General features: G+C 37.0%; 1 protein-coding gene across 1 annotated transcript in view; it reads right to left on the reverse strand.

Moving 5' to 3' along the window:
• LOC142150773 (integumentary mucin B.1-like) overlaps positions 1-19,433 on the reverse strand; it is a 57,947-nt gene that overhangs the window by 20,658 nt on the left and 17,856 nt on the right. Inside the window, exons 4-10 of the mRNA XM_075205965.1 lie at positions 15,286-15,306; positions 14,991-15,017; positions 13,827-13,847; positions 13,543-13,560; positions 2,786-2,806; positions 2,202-2,233; positions 1,957-2,128 (exon numbers count right to left, since the gene is read on the reverse strand). Of these exons, the coding sequence (XP_075062066.1) occupies positions 1,957-2,128; positions 2,202-2,233; positions 2,786-2,806; positions 13,543-13,560; positions 13,827-13,847; positions 14,991-15,017; positions 15,286-15,306 (312 nt within the window). The remainder of the gene's footprint in view (positions 1-1,956; positions 2,129-2,201; positions 2,234-2,785; positions 2,807-13,542; positions 13,561-13,826; positions 13,848-14,990; positions 15,018-15,285; positions 15,307-19,433) is intronic.

Consider the following 19,433-nt stretch of genomic DNA (forward strand, 5'->3'; position numbering starts at 1 on the left):
CCAAGACTTAATTAAATAAAATGTTCTAAAATTATATATAATATTTATTAGTAATACTTTAAATCAATGTCATATAAGAGCAGGGCTTTCTTGAATGTAGTTGACTGTTTATTCTCCAATGGAAATTCGTAGCATGGAATGAGTATTTGGTCAGGGTGCACATAGATTAACAAAACTAGCAGTAAAATCTTATTACTTTTACAATATTTGGTACAGAAGGACAAAGGTGTCTTTTTAAGTCATGTTCTTCCTTAGATGTGTCATAGGAATGCATTCAGAGGAATCTTCATTATCAACTTGAATACTGCAGCCATCTTGTGTATGCAAGGAATGTACTTCAAAGATATGTGTATGCCAAAATAAGATACATCTCAAATGGGTGTGCTTAATTTGTGACTACATGACCTTTCTATACTTGAAGCGAAAGGGGCCGTAAGTGTAAGACACTCATCTCAAAATACTGACAATTGTGTGCATGCACAGTGTTCCAAATTTTACGTGATGCACAAAGTTACCATGCACAAATACACAAACTTGAAATCACTCCCTTCGGGTGTATTTTGTCAAATCTTTAAAACTGTTGTTGCCATGCCAAAATTGTACTTCATGAGGCAACACAATATTTTACATTGTCACCATATGCTGGAAATAACTTTTCAATTTTTATACTTTACCCAGCAAGTCGTTTTCGGTATTGTATATGTTAACATACAATATCGTAGACTTGGGTGTAATAAATATCCAATTCTATGACATTTAAACACATAGAGCATGTAAAAAGCATATTCTACCACTAGGGTACTGTAGCAGAGACAATATAGGTCTAGAATATTATAGAATATCTATTTTATACAGGAACTGTTGCACTGTTTCTGACCACCCTGGTATTTCCTGCTTGTCCCTGGGACTGCACTGTGATGCATGCAGTTAGCGAACTCACTGAGACACCTTTACCCATGTATCTGGTAGAGATGAGCGGGCTCGAATTCCGCTAATCCGAGCCCACCCGAACAGTGCGGTCCCGAACGGGATCCGAGCACTGTTCGGATATTTCCAGCGGGCAAAAAATTGAAAACGAGGCTCTGTCGTCCAAGTCTCGCGTCGAATCTCGCGAGGGGTGGGAGGGAGGGCCCAGAACAATTCCATCTTGTACCTCTTTTTTTGGCATTATGTGCTCAAGCTACCTCGGTGCAACCTTTTGGGCTAAAAACAATATTGTGAGGTGTTCAGAATAGACTGGAAATTAGTGGAAATGATTGTTATTGAGGTTAATTATAGCGTAGGAGTGAAAAAAAACCACAAAACTGGTTTTTAGCACTTTTTATGTTTTTTTCAAAATAAATCCGAATCCAAAACCTTAAATCCGAACCAAAACCTTTTGTCAGGTGTTTTGCGAAACAAATCCGAACCCAAAACACAAAACACGAGACACCAAAAGTGGCCGGTGCACATCCCTAGTATCTGGTTGTTTTCCAGCTTACAATGAAAAAGGAGAAAGGCCACAACATAAATTCTTTGTTGAGAGGATAATCATAATTTAAAAATATTGTATGTGTTTTAAAAAGGCAACCAGTTCTTGGTTTACCTTTCAACATCGCTTCCAGTAATTCAGTTTTGGTTCTTAAAAGTCAGCCATTGGAAGAAATCACCAGTGCTAAAAAAATTTACCCAGTGATTTTTTGCACAATTGGGCAGATAGCACACCACTGGTTGCCGAACTACAAAATGGTGCGCCATCGGCAAATAACTCCATATAGTCACCATGCCACTTAAACGTAGAGCCTTCAGTTTATCTAACCAATGGTAAAAGATAGACACAATTTATAAAATAGCTTTGGTTCTATTATGTCTATTTATTTTATTTTTTTAATTAAAAAGGCCAGTAGAGTTTTTCTTAAAAAATTATAATGTTTACCCTAAGAGAACAGTAATAATTGCCAAGTTCAGGCTACTTACCACAATATCCACAGCATGAGGCTCCAGACTGTTTTGTTGGATCTCCAAATACCTTTCTTTCATTTTCCGCACAGACTATTGTCTCATTACACTGATATGGAACACACTCCAAATTTCCAGACTTTCCATTACAAGTGCATACGTTACAACCAAGTTGCCTGGTATCTCCATCCTGTAATTACACCAGAAGCCTTAGAATCCTGGCTAGCATTTCAAGTTTTTCATGTATTATTTTTAAGACTTACCTTTAACATTTCTCCTGAAAGTCCATGACAACCTGTTAATACATAATTTTACTCAAATTTATTTTGTGGAAAAAAATGTAAGTAATTTAGGTAGATGTGGAAGCAGTGTGTTGCTTGTAAATTATGATAGGCAAGAGCAGCACTACATATTTGCATATCTGCTTTTGGGCACCAAGATGATAGCTACTGTGCATGAGGACAGATAAGTTGCATCTAGAAGTTGACAGATGGAAACAGCATTTTTTTTTTCAGCATTTTTGGCACATATTGATACATCACAAACACAAAATCATAGCTTTGAAAGTCTTATATTTAAATAAGTGAATAAAGAGATAAATGGTTAATTTTGGAGGCATGCCCTTCACATGCAATGGGACATAGAGCTTTTTAAGAGTGCACACATTTTGAGTTTTAGAGTGGGCCATAGTCAATTGATTTTTAATAGGAAGTCTTGTGCAGGAATTTTTACAATACAGATTAGTTTTGAATAAATTTTAAATTGCAAAGTCTAAGCATCAACAAATCTACAATTGTCGATATCTGACTTATAACTGACGGACGGTCTGAGACAGTGAAAGACTTACCTTCTGGAGATGCTGGGGTTTCTGGAAGAGAATGTGAAACATAATGTAATAACTCCAGTAAAAGTTAAAAAGGTAGTAAGTACATTGAATACTGTGTAGCAAAGTAAAATATTGTGGCGTTATAAGGTAAAAAACATTGCAAAAAAAAGCTTGGAGATCTATATAAAATACAATTCTTTTGTATTATTTAGGTGAAATTTCAGGCTGTTGTCATGACATAAAAAAATGGAATCTGGCGCAAATAGGGCGGTAGTGAAATAAGGGTAACCCGGTAACAAACGATGCCCGAATTTCAAATGATATGCAGAAAGAAATGAAATCAATAGTGTAATAACAGTCTGGTTTGTCCAACTTTCCAATCCACCAGATAGTCTCAATTCAATCAAAATGATCGCGAAGTGACCCTTCCTCAATCTCTCCCGATTCAAACATAGATATATCGGAAGAATCTCGTAAGAGAATCTGTGCATGTAAGGGTTTCTTTCACACGCTTTCCCAACTGCCTTCTTTTGTCTCTCCCGGTTCAATCGTGTGTATATTCGGAAGATAAGAAGACAATATCTCCAATGGTGCAATACTTCAATAAAACATTTATTAAACATAAGCTAAAAAATCTACTTACATTAAGCAAGGAGATCTGCACATATAAAGGTATCTTTCACACACTATAACAAATTCCTGACCATCCTCGTGTCGCGGTTGTTTCCAAACTAACTTCCGGGTTCCGTTGTCATGACAACCAGTCTCGAGCTCTCATTGGATCCTACGTCATGGAGACTTCGTCAGGGGTGATCCAATGAGGGCCGAGTCTCACTATTTATAGAGTCTCGAGTTAGAGGTTCTGACTAATTTAACCCTTCCAGGGCAGCTCGTAACTATACACGGCTCAAGATGAAGATAACTACTCCTGGCAGTATAGATTATATACTGCATGTGAGGATGTAATGCTTCACTGAATGGAGCTTCCTATAATACATCAATGATGAAAATGATGTGTACATATAGCGTATAATGTATAGTGTGCAGTAAAAATAAAATAAAAATAAAAATAAGTTGTTGAAGGTGTTGTCCACAGATTAATCAGCAATGTCATAAAATGCATAATCTACTCTGATGGGATGTATACTAGACTGCTGACTGAATGAATGATAATAAAATGAGGGAAATCCTGGGGGGAGTGGAGTATTATCAGAAAAAGGAGAATAGTTCAAAATCGGAATTCAATCCCAGCGGAGATAGAGTACCTAGTTTGAATATCCATTTCGCTTCCTCTTGGTTAAGTAATTTATTGAAATCTCCTCTCCAATGCTTCTTAACCAATTTAATTCCCACAAATTTAAATCCCGATGGATCCTGATGGTGTACTTTTTTAAAATGGTTGGATAGATGGTGGGTTTCTAATCCAATGGTGATGTTTCTCACATGTTCATTCAGTCTCGTTTTAATTTTCTGAAGGTTCTACCTACATACTGTAGGCCACATGGACAACTAATTAAATAAATCACCCCCGTAGAATTGCATGATATGTGTTCTTTGATACTAAAAGATTTTGATTGGGAGTGTGAAGTAAATTCAACTACTCCTTTTGTTCTGTCGGGTTTCATAATATTGCATTCCTTACAGTTAAGGCAATGGAAGAAACCCTTACTTTGTTTCACATTCACTAACCAGTTGGATGTGTTACTAGATATTTTTGGTAGATGGCTGGTGACCATCTTCTGCTTAAGGTTGGGTGCCTTCCTGAATGTGATGGTGGGATTTGTTGGAAGAACTTTTGAAAGTATTTCATCCTTCCTCAAGAGGTGCCAGTGTTTCTTTATAATCCTCTTGATATCTTTGGCCGACTCTGAAAATTGAGTAATAAAGGGGACGCAAACTCTACTTCCAGATGTGTTGTTTTCTTCTGTTTCTTTATACTGTAAAATATCTTCTCTAGTGAGAGTGCTGACTTCTTCCATCACTTTATCCACCTTTTCATCATTATAGCCTCTCTCATGGAATCTGGATTTAACCATGTTGCCTTGTTCCCTAAATGTGTGTAGATTGGAAAAGTTCCTCCTAATCCTTACAAACTGTCCACGAGGAATATTCTCTAACCAATTTGGATGGTGATGGCTATTAATGGGTATATAGCTGTTGCAATGAACTGCCTTGAAGTGGGTTTTTGTTTCTATCTTACCACCTTCAATATATATGTCCAAATCCAAAAAGGTCACTTTCTTTTGGCTAAAGTTGGTAACAAATGTGAGATTCTTAAGTGGAGTGTTTATATTCTCTATGAACTTCTTAAGTCATGAATCACCCTACGAGTTAAGTTACTTGAACCTGTTGTTGATGAGAGCTTCACCTTTAGCAAACCCCTTTTCCATGGAACCAGATAAGGCAGATATACTGAGTTGCTATAGAATGTAATAACAATCTCCACCAGTCTAACAGCTTGGCAGTGTTGAGAATGAGTGTAGTACCAGTGGTGGCCTGTGTGGAGATGAGCTGGAGAGAAACACAGTGTAAGGGAAGATGCCAGAGTAAGATCGAGCTGGATATCGGGAAGGAGAAACATAGCTGACACAGGTGAGTTCGATGGAGAGAATAGCGGGCACCACGATCCTGCGGCCGGAGGATGTTCTCTCAGGCAGAAGGCAGTGTCTAACAACAGGCAAAGGGTCGGTCCAGGCAGAGATAAATGTAGTCAAGGTCACAAGCAAAAGGTGTATCCAGGCAGCAATCAGGGTCATCTGGTCAAAGGCAGAGGTCAAAAACCAGAATCAAACAGGAGAAGACTATGCACAGAAACAGGAGCACAGAGAAGCAAGTGTGTAAATGCAATAACCGGCAAAGGCTTAATGAAACAGACAGGTATTTAAAGCAGTAGTACCCAATCAGGGCAGGTGTCAGATTGAGCTGCAGGTGAGTGGAGTTCATGTGATCAGATTCAGGCTGACAACAACACTGCAACAGCCAAACTGAAAACAACAGTTACTTGCTGTTCCTAACAATACCATCCACTTTACACGGGGTTAAGGAACCCCTTAATCTAGGCTTATCTGGAAACTACTGATGAAAGGTTTTCCATAAGTCATTGGCATGCAAGTCCCTAGCAGGTATCCAAGATCTCTCTTGAGGATCATACTCATTTCAGTGGGCCAAGCAGTGGAGTTGGCATTGTACTCATTTGGAATCAAGACTTTTTTAAACCACATAGTCCGTGTGACCATGCGCTATCACTGGAGCAGGTTTGCAAGGCTGTTTCCTAGGAAATCTCCAGGATGTATGAGCCAGCTTCAATAAAATGCATGGAACGTATGGGAACGTATGGGGTATGCTTAATGAGTTTGCCAGTTCCAACCGAAAAGCCACTGTATTAATTTCTTGATGATTTTAAATGGACCAATGTATCTGGGTCCAAACTTAAAAGAAGGCTGACGGAGCCATAACCTGCCCCCTTCCTTGAACTTACATGGACATCTGAAGCTATCCTTTAACAACTTTGCTCGAGGCACAGAGTGTTTCAATGAAAAGTTTATTTTTTGCCATATTCTCTTCAGAAAACGAGCAATGTGTCCGACATCAGGATGGGTGGGTTTTATGAAATAGACTAGGGATGTCTACAATAAATGCAGAAAAAGGGGCATAACCAGAGGAAGAGTGCAGTGAAATATTGTAGGCAAATTCCGCTGGTAGCATGTATTCCATCCAGTTGTCATGTAATTCAGAAATGAAGACTTTTAAGTATTGTTCCAAAGACTAGTTTACCCTTTCTCTCTGAACCATTAGTTTACGGGTGTTAGGCTGTTGAAAAACTCAGTTGAATGTCCAGCAAGGCACAAAATGATTTCCAGAACTGGGCCACGAATTAAGTTTCTCTGTCTGAGACAATATTAATAGGTATGCCATGTAATCTAAAAATTTGTTGAATGAACAGTGAAGACTTAGCAGCGGGTAGCTTTGGCAATGGAATAAAGTGAGCCATCTTACTAAAGCATTCGACTATCACCCAGATACAATTATGCCCTTTAGACAAAGACAAATCCATGATAAAATCCATTGAAATGTGGGTCCATGGAACACTGGGCATGGGTAAAAGTATCATCTATCTGTTAAAAGAACTTCTGGATATTTTCACCCTGGAACAAATTTCACAGGACTGAACAAAGTCTCTTACATCTTCCTTCACAACAGGCCACCAATGAGAATGAGAGAGCAATTTGAAAGTCTTAGTGATATCTGGATGTCTAGATATTTTGCTGTCATGGACCTAAGACAACACGGACTGTCTCAGAGCAACTGGCAAAAACAACAAATTGGGAGACATGGAAGCTGGAGCCTAATCCTGAACTGTCTGTAACTTGGATGTCAGATCTTGAGTCAACCCCGAGACAATGGTGTTAGAATGAGGTATAGAAGTGTTATAAAGGGGATCCTCATTTTTCCGTAGGAAACCTCTGGGTAAGGCATCCACCTTCAAATTTTTAAAACCAAGGCGATATGTGATCACAAAACTAAATCAATAGAAGAAAACAGCCCAGCACGCTCGCCTGGGATTCAGCCTCTTGGCTGTCTCAATGTATTGGAGATATTTGTGATCCGTGTATACCGTAATGGTGTGTTTACTGCATTCCAAGCCAAAGACTCACGATTTCCCATGTCATAATTAATCTATGCTGCTGAAAATTTCTTGGAAAAGAATGCACAGGGGTGTAACTTCCCAACAATCACTTGTGAGAGAACTACCGCTACACCAACATCAGAAGTATCCACTTATGAAAGGCAGCTCTACATCTAGAAGCTCAAGGATGGCTGCAGAAACAAAGGCCTTTTTAAGAGTCTTGAATGCTTCAATAGCTTCTGGCAGCCATTGTGCTGGATCAGCTTCTTTCTTAGTCAATAGAGTAATAGATGCCACTATAGATATAAAATTGTGAATGAATCTTTGATAATAATTGGCAAACCAGAGACACCTTTGAATGGCTTGAATTCACACTTCTCCAATTTGGAGTATAGGTGATTCTCTCTGAGTTTCTAAAATAACAAACAGACTTGTTCAGGCTGTTGAGACAAAGATGTAGAAATAGATCAAGATGTCATCCAGATACACTATGACAAATTTACTCAGATAATCATGTAGTATATTGTTGTACAAATGCTGGATAATGGATAGTGCATTAAATAGACCAAATGGCATAACACAATACTTGTAATGTCCAGAATGAGTATTAAAAGCGGTCTTCCATTCATTGTCCTTTCGGATGCGTATCAAATTACTTTACATGCTCAAAAGAATCTATCTTAGAAAATACAGAAGCAACTCTTAACTGGTCAAACAGCTGCCAAATCAATTGCAGAGGATATTTGTTTTTAATGGTGATCTGATTCAGACCTCGGTAATCAATGCCAGGTTGTAAATCTCCATCTTTATTTTGACAAAGAAAAATCTGGTACCAAGGGGTGATCAAGAAGGTCAAATAAACCCTTTGTTCAGGTTCTCTGAAATTTTGTCTTCCATGGCTTTGGTCTCTTCCACAGATAGAAAATATAATAGTCTTAGGAAATTTACAACCGGGCTGAACATAAATAGTGCAGTCATACAAGCAATGTGGTAGTAGTCTGCAGCTTTTTTTTTTAAGAAAACATCAGCAAAATCTTGATATTGCAACTTTAGTGTGGGACCTGATATGACAGAAACAGTAGCAATCTTAACAGGTATTGCTTAGCATGTCCCCTGGCAATTTTTCCCCCACCAGTTCTCCTGTGTGTCACGGGCACTAGGAGTCTTTGCCCAGGATATCACCAGATGATGGACTTACCAGAGTAATATAGTTGGTACTATGGTTCTCTGGTAGCAGGGTGACAACGGAACAGGAGAAACAGCAGATGGTGAGAGAATGCTCGAGGAAAGTCTATGACTAGCTGCAACTCGTAATGAGTAGATGAATGTACACCAGATGGACAAGGAAATGTGAGGAAAGTTAGTGGTCTGCGTATAGCAAGTTGTACCACTGCTATAGTGAGGAGGAATGTCCAGGAGTAGCGAGGAGGTAGTGAGAGTCAGCGGTCTGCGTATAGCAAGTTGTACCGCTGTCTATAGTGAAGGAATGGAATCCAGGTGAAAGTAGGTAACGGGGAAGTCAGTGGTCTGCGTATAGCAAGTTGTACCACTGCTATATATATGTGAGGAGGGGCACGAGGACATGAATGTAAAGCAGAGTATACACGGGGCACACAGAACTTGATCCCACGATGATATCCACAATACAACGATAACTGACAAGCACTGCTTGAAGTATACAAAGTCACAATAGCTATCCAGGCAATAGGATACAGAGTCAAAGGTAACAATAGCTTCAGTGGATAGGAGGCTCCGGAGGAGAACACAACTCAGTCCAGATGGATATGCAATACAAAAGCAAAGTCAATGGAAAGTATGCATACCGCGGTTCAGGAGAGCAGGCTGTCAGAGAGACGTGCAGTGATACCTGAACGGCTGAAGGCCGGCAGGAGGAGAGACCACTGGAGGGTGGAAGCGGTAATCAGGTTGGTGCAGCGCACGGCAGGTAATCCAGAATCAACGAAGCAATACTAAGGAAGCAGTAGTAAGTGGAACTGGAAACATGAAGAACACGGGAGAGTTGAGGCTGTCTGGTATCCAGTAATAGTGGTGGAGGCAGCGGAGAGCTGACACGATAAACACAGGAGCGTAGAGACGATCAGGAACTCTGTAGTAGTAACGGAGGTAGCGGAGAGCTGATACGATAAACCCAGGAGAGATGAGACGATCGGGAACTCTGTAGTAGTAACGGAGGCAGCGGATAGCTGATACGATAAACCCAGGAGAGATGAGACGATCAGGAACTCTGTAGTAGTAACGGATAGGAATCAGCTGAGTGCAGGCACGATGAACACAGGAGAGTTGAAATGAACAGGAGTCCGGTAGTAATAGCAGATAGGAATCAGCTGAGTGCAGGCACGATGAACACAGGAGAGTTGAAGTGGTCTGGAAACCACAATAGCCGTAAACAGGAATCAGCAGGAGCTGAATACACGAGGAACACAGGAACACCTTCAGAGGCTCATGGGGAATGAGACTCCAAGATCAGGCAACCAGGTAATGATCACAGGTGGTTTTAAATAGGGAGGGTTGCCTGATCATCCAATCAATTAAAAGCAACAGGTACTGAAGGTTTGATAAGGGCTGCACATGCGCAGACCCTCAGGATGGCGGACGACCACGGTTCCTGAGCACACGGGAAATGGCACTCACAGTCCGGTGAGTGTTACTGTGGTCCAATCAAGGACTGGATCGTGCTTGAAATGCCATGGGTACCCCGGAACCATATGGTATGTGGGTGAATGAATAAGAATGACAGGGATTCTTTATCTAGTGATCCCACTGTCAGAGTAAGAGAACTGGTACTCTCTAGCACGCTTCCACTCATACGTAGGTGCCCATCCAAACCACAAACAGGTACTGGAACTTCTAATGGTTCGGTGGTGCCAGAGACATATCAAGAAAATTTCCAGATGCTCCACTGTCCACAAAATCTAGGACATCAATAACCTCAGAGGCCAGAGAAGTCTGGGCAGGTAACTGGGGGAATTTATGTTCTGTAAAAGGTACACGTCTAGATGAACTTTCCTTGGATCCCTTATCTTAGCTGAGTCAGAGATAGGGAAAACTTCTGTGGATATGATTCCTTTTCCAGTCTTCTTTCATTTATCCGCCGATCAATGCGGATTGCCAAACACATAAAGGACTCCAAAGAATCAGAAGTTGGATATTGCACGAATATGTTCTTTATTAGTTCAGAGAGACCCAAATGAAACTGACTACGGAGAGCTGGGTCATTCCAAGAACAATATAAAGCCCATATGCGAAATTCTGTACAGTGTTCTTCCGCAGTACAACGTCCCTGTTTCAAAGATCTAACTTTAGACTCTGCAGAAGCGACCTTGTCAAGATCGTCATACAGAAGGCCCTAGTCTTGAAAAAGTAATCTATAGTTAACATAGCCGGACTGTCAGTGCACAATCCAGATGCCCATGTTTGAGGATCTCCTTGCAACAGTGAAATAACAATTACCACCTGCTGCTGTTCAGAACCAGAAGATCGAGGACATAGCTTGAAATATAATTTACAACTTTCTCTAAAGTGAAAATCTTTTCGGTTGCCAGAAAATATATCTGGCAGATGAAGCTTGGGTTCTTGAACCTCAACTTCCTGAGGAGGGGTATTCCCGGAGAGTTGCTCATGAACAGACAATCTGGCTGAAAAGTCTTGAAATCTCAGATATAGAGCTTGCATTTGATTAGCCAGCACTTGTGCCGGGGATTGAGGATTAAATTCTAAGTATGTGGGACGGTTATAATGTCACAAATCACCCTACGAGTTAAGTTAGCAGAACCTGTTGTTGACGAGAGCTTCACCTTTAGCAACCTTTCCCATGGAACCAGACTTTGTTGGTTTTTGTTTGTCCACCCACCTCTTGAGGATGGACCACAAGTTCTCAATGGGATTTAGGTCTGGGGAGTTTCTTGGCCATGGACCCAAAATTTCTATGTTTTGATCCCTAAGCCACTTAGTTGTCACTTTTGCCTTATGGCAAGGTGCTCAATCATGCTGGAAAAGGCATTGTTCATCACCAAACTGTTCTTGGATGGTTGGGAGAAGTTGCTCTTGGAGGATGTTTTGGTACTTATCTTTATTCATGGCTGTGTTCTTAGGCAAAATTGTGAGTGAGCCCACTCCCTTGGCTAAGAAGCAGCCTCATACATAAATGGTCTCAGGGTGCTTTACTTTTGGCATGACACAGGACTGATGGTAGCCCTCACCTTTCCTTCCCCAGACAAGAGTTTTTCCAGATGCCCCAAACAATTTGAAAAGGGATTCATCAGAGAAAATGACTTTACCGCAGTCCTCAGCAGTCCAATCCCTGCACCTTACGCAGAATATCATTATGTCCCTGATGTTTTTCCTGGAGAGAAGTAGCTTCATTGCTGGCCTTATTGACACCAGACCATCCTCCAAAAGTCGTTGCCTCACTGTGCGTGCAGATACATTCACACCTGCCTGCTGCCATTCCTGAGCAAGCTCTGCATTGGTGGTGCCCCGATCCTGCAGCTGAATCAAGTTTAGGAGACGGTCCTGGCACTTGCTGGACGTTCTTGGGCGCCCTGAAGCCTTCTTCACAACTTTTGAACCTCTCTCCTTGAAATTCTTGATGATTTGATAAATGATTAATTTAAGTGCAATCTTACTAGCAGCAATATCCTTGCCGGTGCAGCCTTTTTTGTGCAAAGCAATGATGACAGCATGTTATTACTTGCAGATATCCATAGTTAACAGAGGAAGATAAATTATTTCAAGCACCACCCTTCTTTTAAAGCTTCCAGTCTGTTATTCTAACTCAATCAGCATGACAGAGTGATCTCCAGTCTTGTCCTCGTCAACACTCTCAACTGTGTTAACAAGAGAATCACTGACCTGATGTCAGCTAGTCCTTTTTTGGCAGGGCTAAAATGCAGTAGAAATGTTGTTTTGGGGATAAAGTTCATTGTCATGGCAAATAGGGACTTAAATTAAATGCAATTTATCTGATCACTCTTCATGACATTCTGGAGTATATGCAAATTACCATCATAAAAACTAAGGCAGCAGCCTTTGTGAAAAATAATATTTGTGTCATTCTCAAAAATGTTGGCCATTACCATATGGTCATACTGAAAGGTCATACTGAATAATGCTTTTCTACTTAAATAAGAGTGGTAAAAATCGGTAGTCATATTTAATTGTTAACACTTTTATGTTGCAAGTGGTAGATAGTCTTGATTACAAAAGAACTACGTGGTGTGTTAAAATGCACTAAAATATTCAATTTTCTTGGAATAACAAAAATGAATTCAGTCCCACCCCCAAAATGTCAGTAGCTTGTATGTCAATTCATGAATTCATAAGGTGATCTTTCAAATATATAATACGTATCTCAATAAAATCTTAATTTCCGAAACAATATCCTTATTTAATTATGGATAAAAAATTACCTTCTCTGTCATGATTAGAGGGTAATTTCTTAGATACATTGTTACACAGATTGTAATCAATACAAATAAAACACAATAATTAAAAAAAAAAATAGTCCAGGCTGCTGGAAACATAACATAACTTTTATTAAAAAAAATCTGAACTGCTGGAAAGAAATTGATTAATAAACAATTACATGTTCATCTTGAAATACATTGTAGTAGAAAGAAATTGGTGCTGTAATGACCTTAGTACATTTTATCTGTGTGGTTGAAATGCTATACTGCATAATCTTTCCAAGGACCATGTATACAATTGTGATTAAACACGTTTCACACTTTTTTATGTTTAATATACTTTCAAAAGATGAATATATCAGTGATTCAAGTTGCATCGCTATACATGGTTTTGATAAAGGAGTATTAATAGTGCCCAGTGAAAGATGTTACAAGTTCACTAAACTACCATTGTGTTGATCTATAGCTCAAGTTCTTCTATGTGTCCTAAAAGACCTTGCTTAAGTCTTGTTCCTATTAACTTACTCATAATGCAACAGATGTGGGGTGTTGCCCAGTAGCAGATATATGTCTGTTCAGAATGTCTGATGATGTCAGAGAGAGGAAAATAAGATGCTCATCTAATTGCTAATGAGTGATAACTTAGGCTAGTGTTTGGTTCCACAAATATTTACATGATGTTCACGTAAGTGTGGATTTATAGGTCTGGGACACGGAATATTTACCTTCATATGCACTGTAGCCTAGAAAAGAAAAAGTGATGAAAATGTAGAAAGTAAATCAATTAAAATAAATATTCCATCTGATTTAAAATCACAAACAAAAAAAACCAAATCAGGTATTGCTAATCTAAAATTAGAGCAGTTTCTAAAGTAATTAATTATTTAAAAATGGAAGTATTGAAGTAAAGATTAGTTTTGACGAAATTTATTAATTCCACTATCTAACAATTGTACCATTGCTGAAATCCGACATGTAACTGACGATGGATTGACAATGAAAGAGTTACCTTCTTGATGTGTGTCTGGTGCTGGAAAAGAATGAAACACAATGTAACTATCTCCAGTAAAGTTTAAAAGGGTAATATGTACATTAACTTTCAAGTTAAAACAAACACAACTCCAGAGAATTATTTTAAACAAAGTGATATCACTTATCGTTGTTTTCTAAATCCAACCATATGTACTATGTACATACAGAGAAGGACATTTTGAGGTTTTTCTATTTAAATAAGTGTGGTCATAATCGGAAATGATATCAAATTGTTAACACTTGTATGTTGTACAAGGTAGATTACAAAAGAGCTATGCAGTGTGGTAAAATACATTAAAATACAAAATTAATTTGGAACTGCATATATATTTGTTCCCACCCCCAAAATGTCAGCAGCTAGTATGTCAACTCATATAGGAATCTTTTAAATATATAATAGGTGTCTCCATAAAATCTTAATTTCCAAAGCTATATCCTTATGTGATTACAAATATAATATTATCTTCTATGTGATGATTTTAGGTTATTCTCCTGAAAGCATTGTAGCTTAAACAATGATCAATACAAATAAAACGTAAAATATTTTAAAAAAGGCCGAACTGCTGGGAAGAAATTGATAAATAAACGATTACATTTTCATCTTGAAATACATTGTAGTAAAAAAAATTGGTGCTGTAATGAGCTTAGCATATTTTATCTGTGTGGTTGAAATACTAGGCTGCATAATCTTTCCAAGGACCATCTATAGAATTGTGATAAAACACATATTTCACACATTTTTTATATGTCTAATGTTCTTCCAAATGATAAATATATAAATGATTCAAGTTGCATCGCTATACATGGTTTTGATAAAGGAGTATTGATAGTGCCTATTGAAAGATCTTACGGTTCACTAAACTACCATTGTGTTGATCTATATCCCAAGTTCTTCTATGTGTCCTCAAAGACCTTGCTGATGTCTTGTTCCTATTTACTTACTCATAATTCAAACATGTGGGGTGTTGACCAGTAGCAGATATATGTCTGTTCAGAATGACTGATGATGTCAGAAAGAGGAAAATAAGGTGCTCATCTAATTTGTAATGAGTGATAACTTAGGCTAGTGTTTGGTTCCACAAATATTTACATGATGTTCACGTGAGTGTGGCTTTATAGGTCTGGGACACGGAATATTTACCTTCATATGCACTTTCTTCACTGTAGCCTAGAAAAGAAAAAGTGATGGAAATGTAGAAAGTAAACCAATTAAAAGAAATATTCCATCTGATTTAAAATACCAAAAGCAAAAAAATAATCAGGTATTACTAATCAAAAAATAGAGCAGTTTGTAAAGTAATGAATTATTTTAAAAAGGACATATTGAAGTACAGATTAGTTTTGAAGAAATTTATATATTTAAATATCTAATTAACAATTGTACCGTTGCTGAAATCCAACATATAACTGATGGGGTATGACAGTGATAGGCTTACCTTCTGGACGTGTTTCTGGTGCTGGAATAGAATGAAACACAATGTAACTATCGCTGGTAAAGTTTAAGAAGGTAATATGTACATTAACTTTCAAGTTAAAACAAACACAACTGCAGAGAATTATTTTAAACAAAGTGATATCACTTATCGTTGTTTTTTAAATCCAACCATATGTACTATGTACATACAGAGAAGGACATTTTAAAGTTTTTCTATTTAAATTAGTGTGCTAATAATCGGAAATGATATTAAATTGTTAGCACTCGTATGTTGTACATGTTAGATAGTCTTGATTACAAAAGAACTATGCCGTGTGTTAAAATACATTAAAATACAAAAATAATTTGGAATTACATATATATTCGCCCCCACCCTAAAAATGTCAGCAGCTAGTATGTCAACTCATGATTTCATATGGTATTCTTTTAAATATATAATAGGTTTCTCTATAAAATCTTAATTCCCATAGTTATATCCTTATGTGATTACAAATATAATATTATCTTCTATGTGATGATTTTAGGGTATTCTACTAAATACATTGTGGCTTAGGAAATAATCAATACAAATAAAATGTAAAATATCTAATCAACATTTGCACCATTGCTGAAATCCGACATATAATTGATGGGGTGTGACAGTGATAGGCTTACCTTCTGGACGTGTTTCTGGTGCTGGAATGAATGAAACACAATGTAACTATCTCCAGTAAAGTTTATAACGGTAATATGTACATTAACGTTCAAGTTAAAACAAATACAACTCCAGAGGGTTATTATAAACAAAGTGATATCACGCATCATTGTTTTTTAAAACCATCCATATGTACTAGGTACATACAGAAAAGGATATTTTTATGTTTTTCTATTTAAAAAAAGTGTGGTAATAATCGGTAATGATATTAAACTGTTAACACTCATATGTTGTACATGGTAGATAGTCTTTAATACAAAAGAACTGCGCAGTATGCTAAAATACATTAAAATACAAAATTAATTTGGAATTACATATATATTCGCTCTCACCCCCAAAATGTCAGCAGTTTGTATGTCAACTCATAATTTCATATAGTAATCTTTTAAATATAATATAGGTGTCTCCATAAAATCTTAATTACCAAAGATATATCCTTATGTGATTACAAATAAAATATATTTTATGAAATAATATATCACCGACGCGGGAGTAAGGCATATAAGTGTTTATCACTGAATTAATGTTGAATATGTTATCTAGGTGAGATGATTCCAGTTCTTAATATATTTATACTTAATGATTTAAAATAATTTGTACAGCAAAAGTATTTAATGGATAATTCAGTAACAAGAAAGAAAAGAAGTAAAGAAAAGAGTGGAAAGCAACCAATATCACAACTTATTAGTAAATCAACTGGCGAACAAGTATTGATTGCATTAGAATTTCTAGGCATTACACGTAGAAATATGAATTGGTTCTCTATCCAAGGTTTAGCTACATTGTAAGATAACTAATGTGTAAGATAATATTTCTGCTATGTTGTAAAACAGCTTCAGGTTTTCAAAACAGAATTAATACAACATAGATTGGTTTTAAACTATCTTACAGCACAAACAGGAGGTTATTGTGTAACATTACAGATCAAATATGGACGATTTCTTCTCTTTATACTGGGAATATTGTGAACATATCACCAGCATATCACATGATCATCCCAATAAATTTTTGTTGACTTTGTCAAACCTGGAGTTAGTATCATTAGGTTCCATTTTCTTACATTTATTTTTGTAAAACTCCGTCTTTTCTATATTCTCTACCTCTTCATCCCCGTATTAATGTTTCCTAATACCTCTGCCTCCCTTTACCTTTTTCCTCCTTTAGACCCCTTTCCCTTTTAGTATAACAATGCTCTACCTCATCAACAGTTTTGAATTAGCTTTGGCACCTAGCTTCAATCTTTTGACAATGTTTGTAAAAATTAATATCAATTGTACTGAATGTTGTACATCTCCCTTCCTCCCACAATCCCTTTGTTTTATTCTGTACCCCTCCTTTCCCCAAATATTGTGTATAACTATAAATAAGCACTATTTTTTGGTGTAGTTTCTTCTGAAATTAAATTAATTAGTCTGTTAATATATACATGAAAGTAAGTTGCACATATAATCAATCACTAAAAATCAAAAGCAATCCATAAAATCTCAACTCTACATACTTTCTTTATGTCAAACCCCTTTCTCCAAGCCACATATGAAAGCTAGAATAAGATATAGGGTGGAAAAGCTTTATTGGTGAGACCAAGTAAACAGGTATATAGTACTTAAGTGCTGCACAAATGCAATTGGTGACCATCTGTCTTTTCTTAAATGTAAAGGTGGTTCTGACACTGGTTCGTCCAATCTGCTCTAAATTTTGAAAATGTGCAATAAATTCTTAAAATATAAATAGGCTAAAATAATCATGCTATATTCAAGCAATATCTTGGACACATAAGCTTTGATTAACCTACAGTTCCTGTGTTTGCAGGTAATTGACCTGCACTGGCATCTGTGAAATTATTTTTACCAAGGTTCCATGATACTTTGGAAGGAGTTGTGAACAGGAGGACCAATAACAAACTGCAATAATGGACATTGCATCTTCTGATTGCTCTTCACACCGCCACCTGAAGCCATTTGAGAGTGGTGAAAAATAATGTTCACTAATTTATGTGTCAATGCAGTTTAAAGATATTTTTTTTAATATATTGGCTGTAAAACTTAGTCTCATTAACATGTCTTCTGCTGAATGTCAAAACCAAGTAAATTAATGATTTAAAAATGACACCATAATGCAATATGGTCTTTTTTAATGTGTGACAGGATGGACCACCTATGCCACCCTGTCATTTATTTTATATGTTTTAAACATAATTCCTATGAAGCATCATTTAAACTTGAATAACATAGATAATGCAGCAGGAACATGTGTACAAAAACAATAATTTTTCTTTCCCACAAATGAAATATTAAAGAAAAAAGTAATCTATAGCCCAACGACTACTAAAGTCTCAATAAGCTTCCGCAAATCATTAGAAAACCTCTATTTAAGTAAGTAATTCTCTAATTCAGGGGTTTGACATTATTATCTGCTACTTACACCTGCCCCTGACCACCCGCAAGAAAACCTCCTTTCACTCGTAACTGTGACTATATCCCAGTCTGAATCTGAAAATAATTGTTCGAACACAACCTTACTGTACATTTCCTATATTAGAACGCGCCTTCCCTCTCCCGTTATTCTTTTTCAGGTGTAAGGAGAGATAAGTGCCAAAAAGTTGCAGGTCTGAATAGCCGCAATAGCATATTATTACTTTCTGAGCATGCACAGTGTGAAAAAATTCAAAGATACGATACACAAATAGGAGTATGTCTCACTCTGAATCATGACCTGAGTATCAGATTCTCAATTCCTGTGTTGAGCATAGCAAAGCATAGCTAAATATAACTAAGTGAGTAGAAAGGTCAGGGTCATTTTCTAATGTATATATTTTAGGCATATTGCTCAAAAAATAGGGAAAAGCCTTTTATCAGAAAACCTAAAGTTCCAAACATTAGAGATAATAGAACATATACCTGTATATGATATTTTTAAATATTACTAGGGATTCATCTCTTTACTCTGTATTCCCTTAATGCATAGACCTCATGTTTTTTGTCTTTTTATTTTTATTATTCTGTTTCTGTTGATATGTGTGTGCTTATGTGCATATACTGTATATAATCAGTAAAATATATTTTACACTAATCTAACAATATATTTCCATCTTTTGCTATTTGAAATGTGGGGAATCTGCAATTTTCAGTTCAATAAGTTTAATATTTTGTTAATAATCAGCAATGGTATAGTAAAAATATGCATATCATTATTAGTTAGTAATTTTTGATATCATATGAACTGATTCTGAAGTTGTGATATGTCTAACTTGTGTTATGAAGAACCTTTAATAAATTAAAAAATAATAGATTCTTCATTATTTTAGGTAAATGCTCACTTTGAAACGCTGGTACAGCAGCAAATGCTAAGAAATTACTGTTCCTTCTAAACAAAATGCTTAACATAGCTTTGAGACAATTTGACTTAGGAGAACATAAAGTTCCAGGAAAATTAGGTATCGCATACAAATGGCTACA

Source organism: Mixophyes fleayi, chromosome 4 (assembly GCF_038048845.1).
Source record: "Mixophyes fleayi isolate aMixFle1 chromosome 4, aMixFle1.hap1, whole genome shotgun sequence".
Classification (NCBI taxonomy): domain Eukaryota; kingdom Metazoa; phylum Chordata; class Amphibia; order Anura; family Limnodynastidae; genus Mixophyes; species Mixophyes fleayi.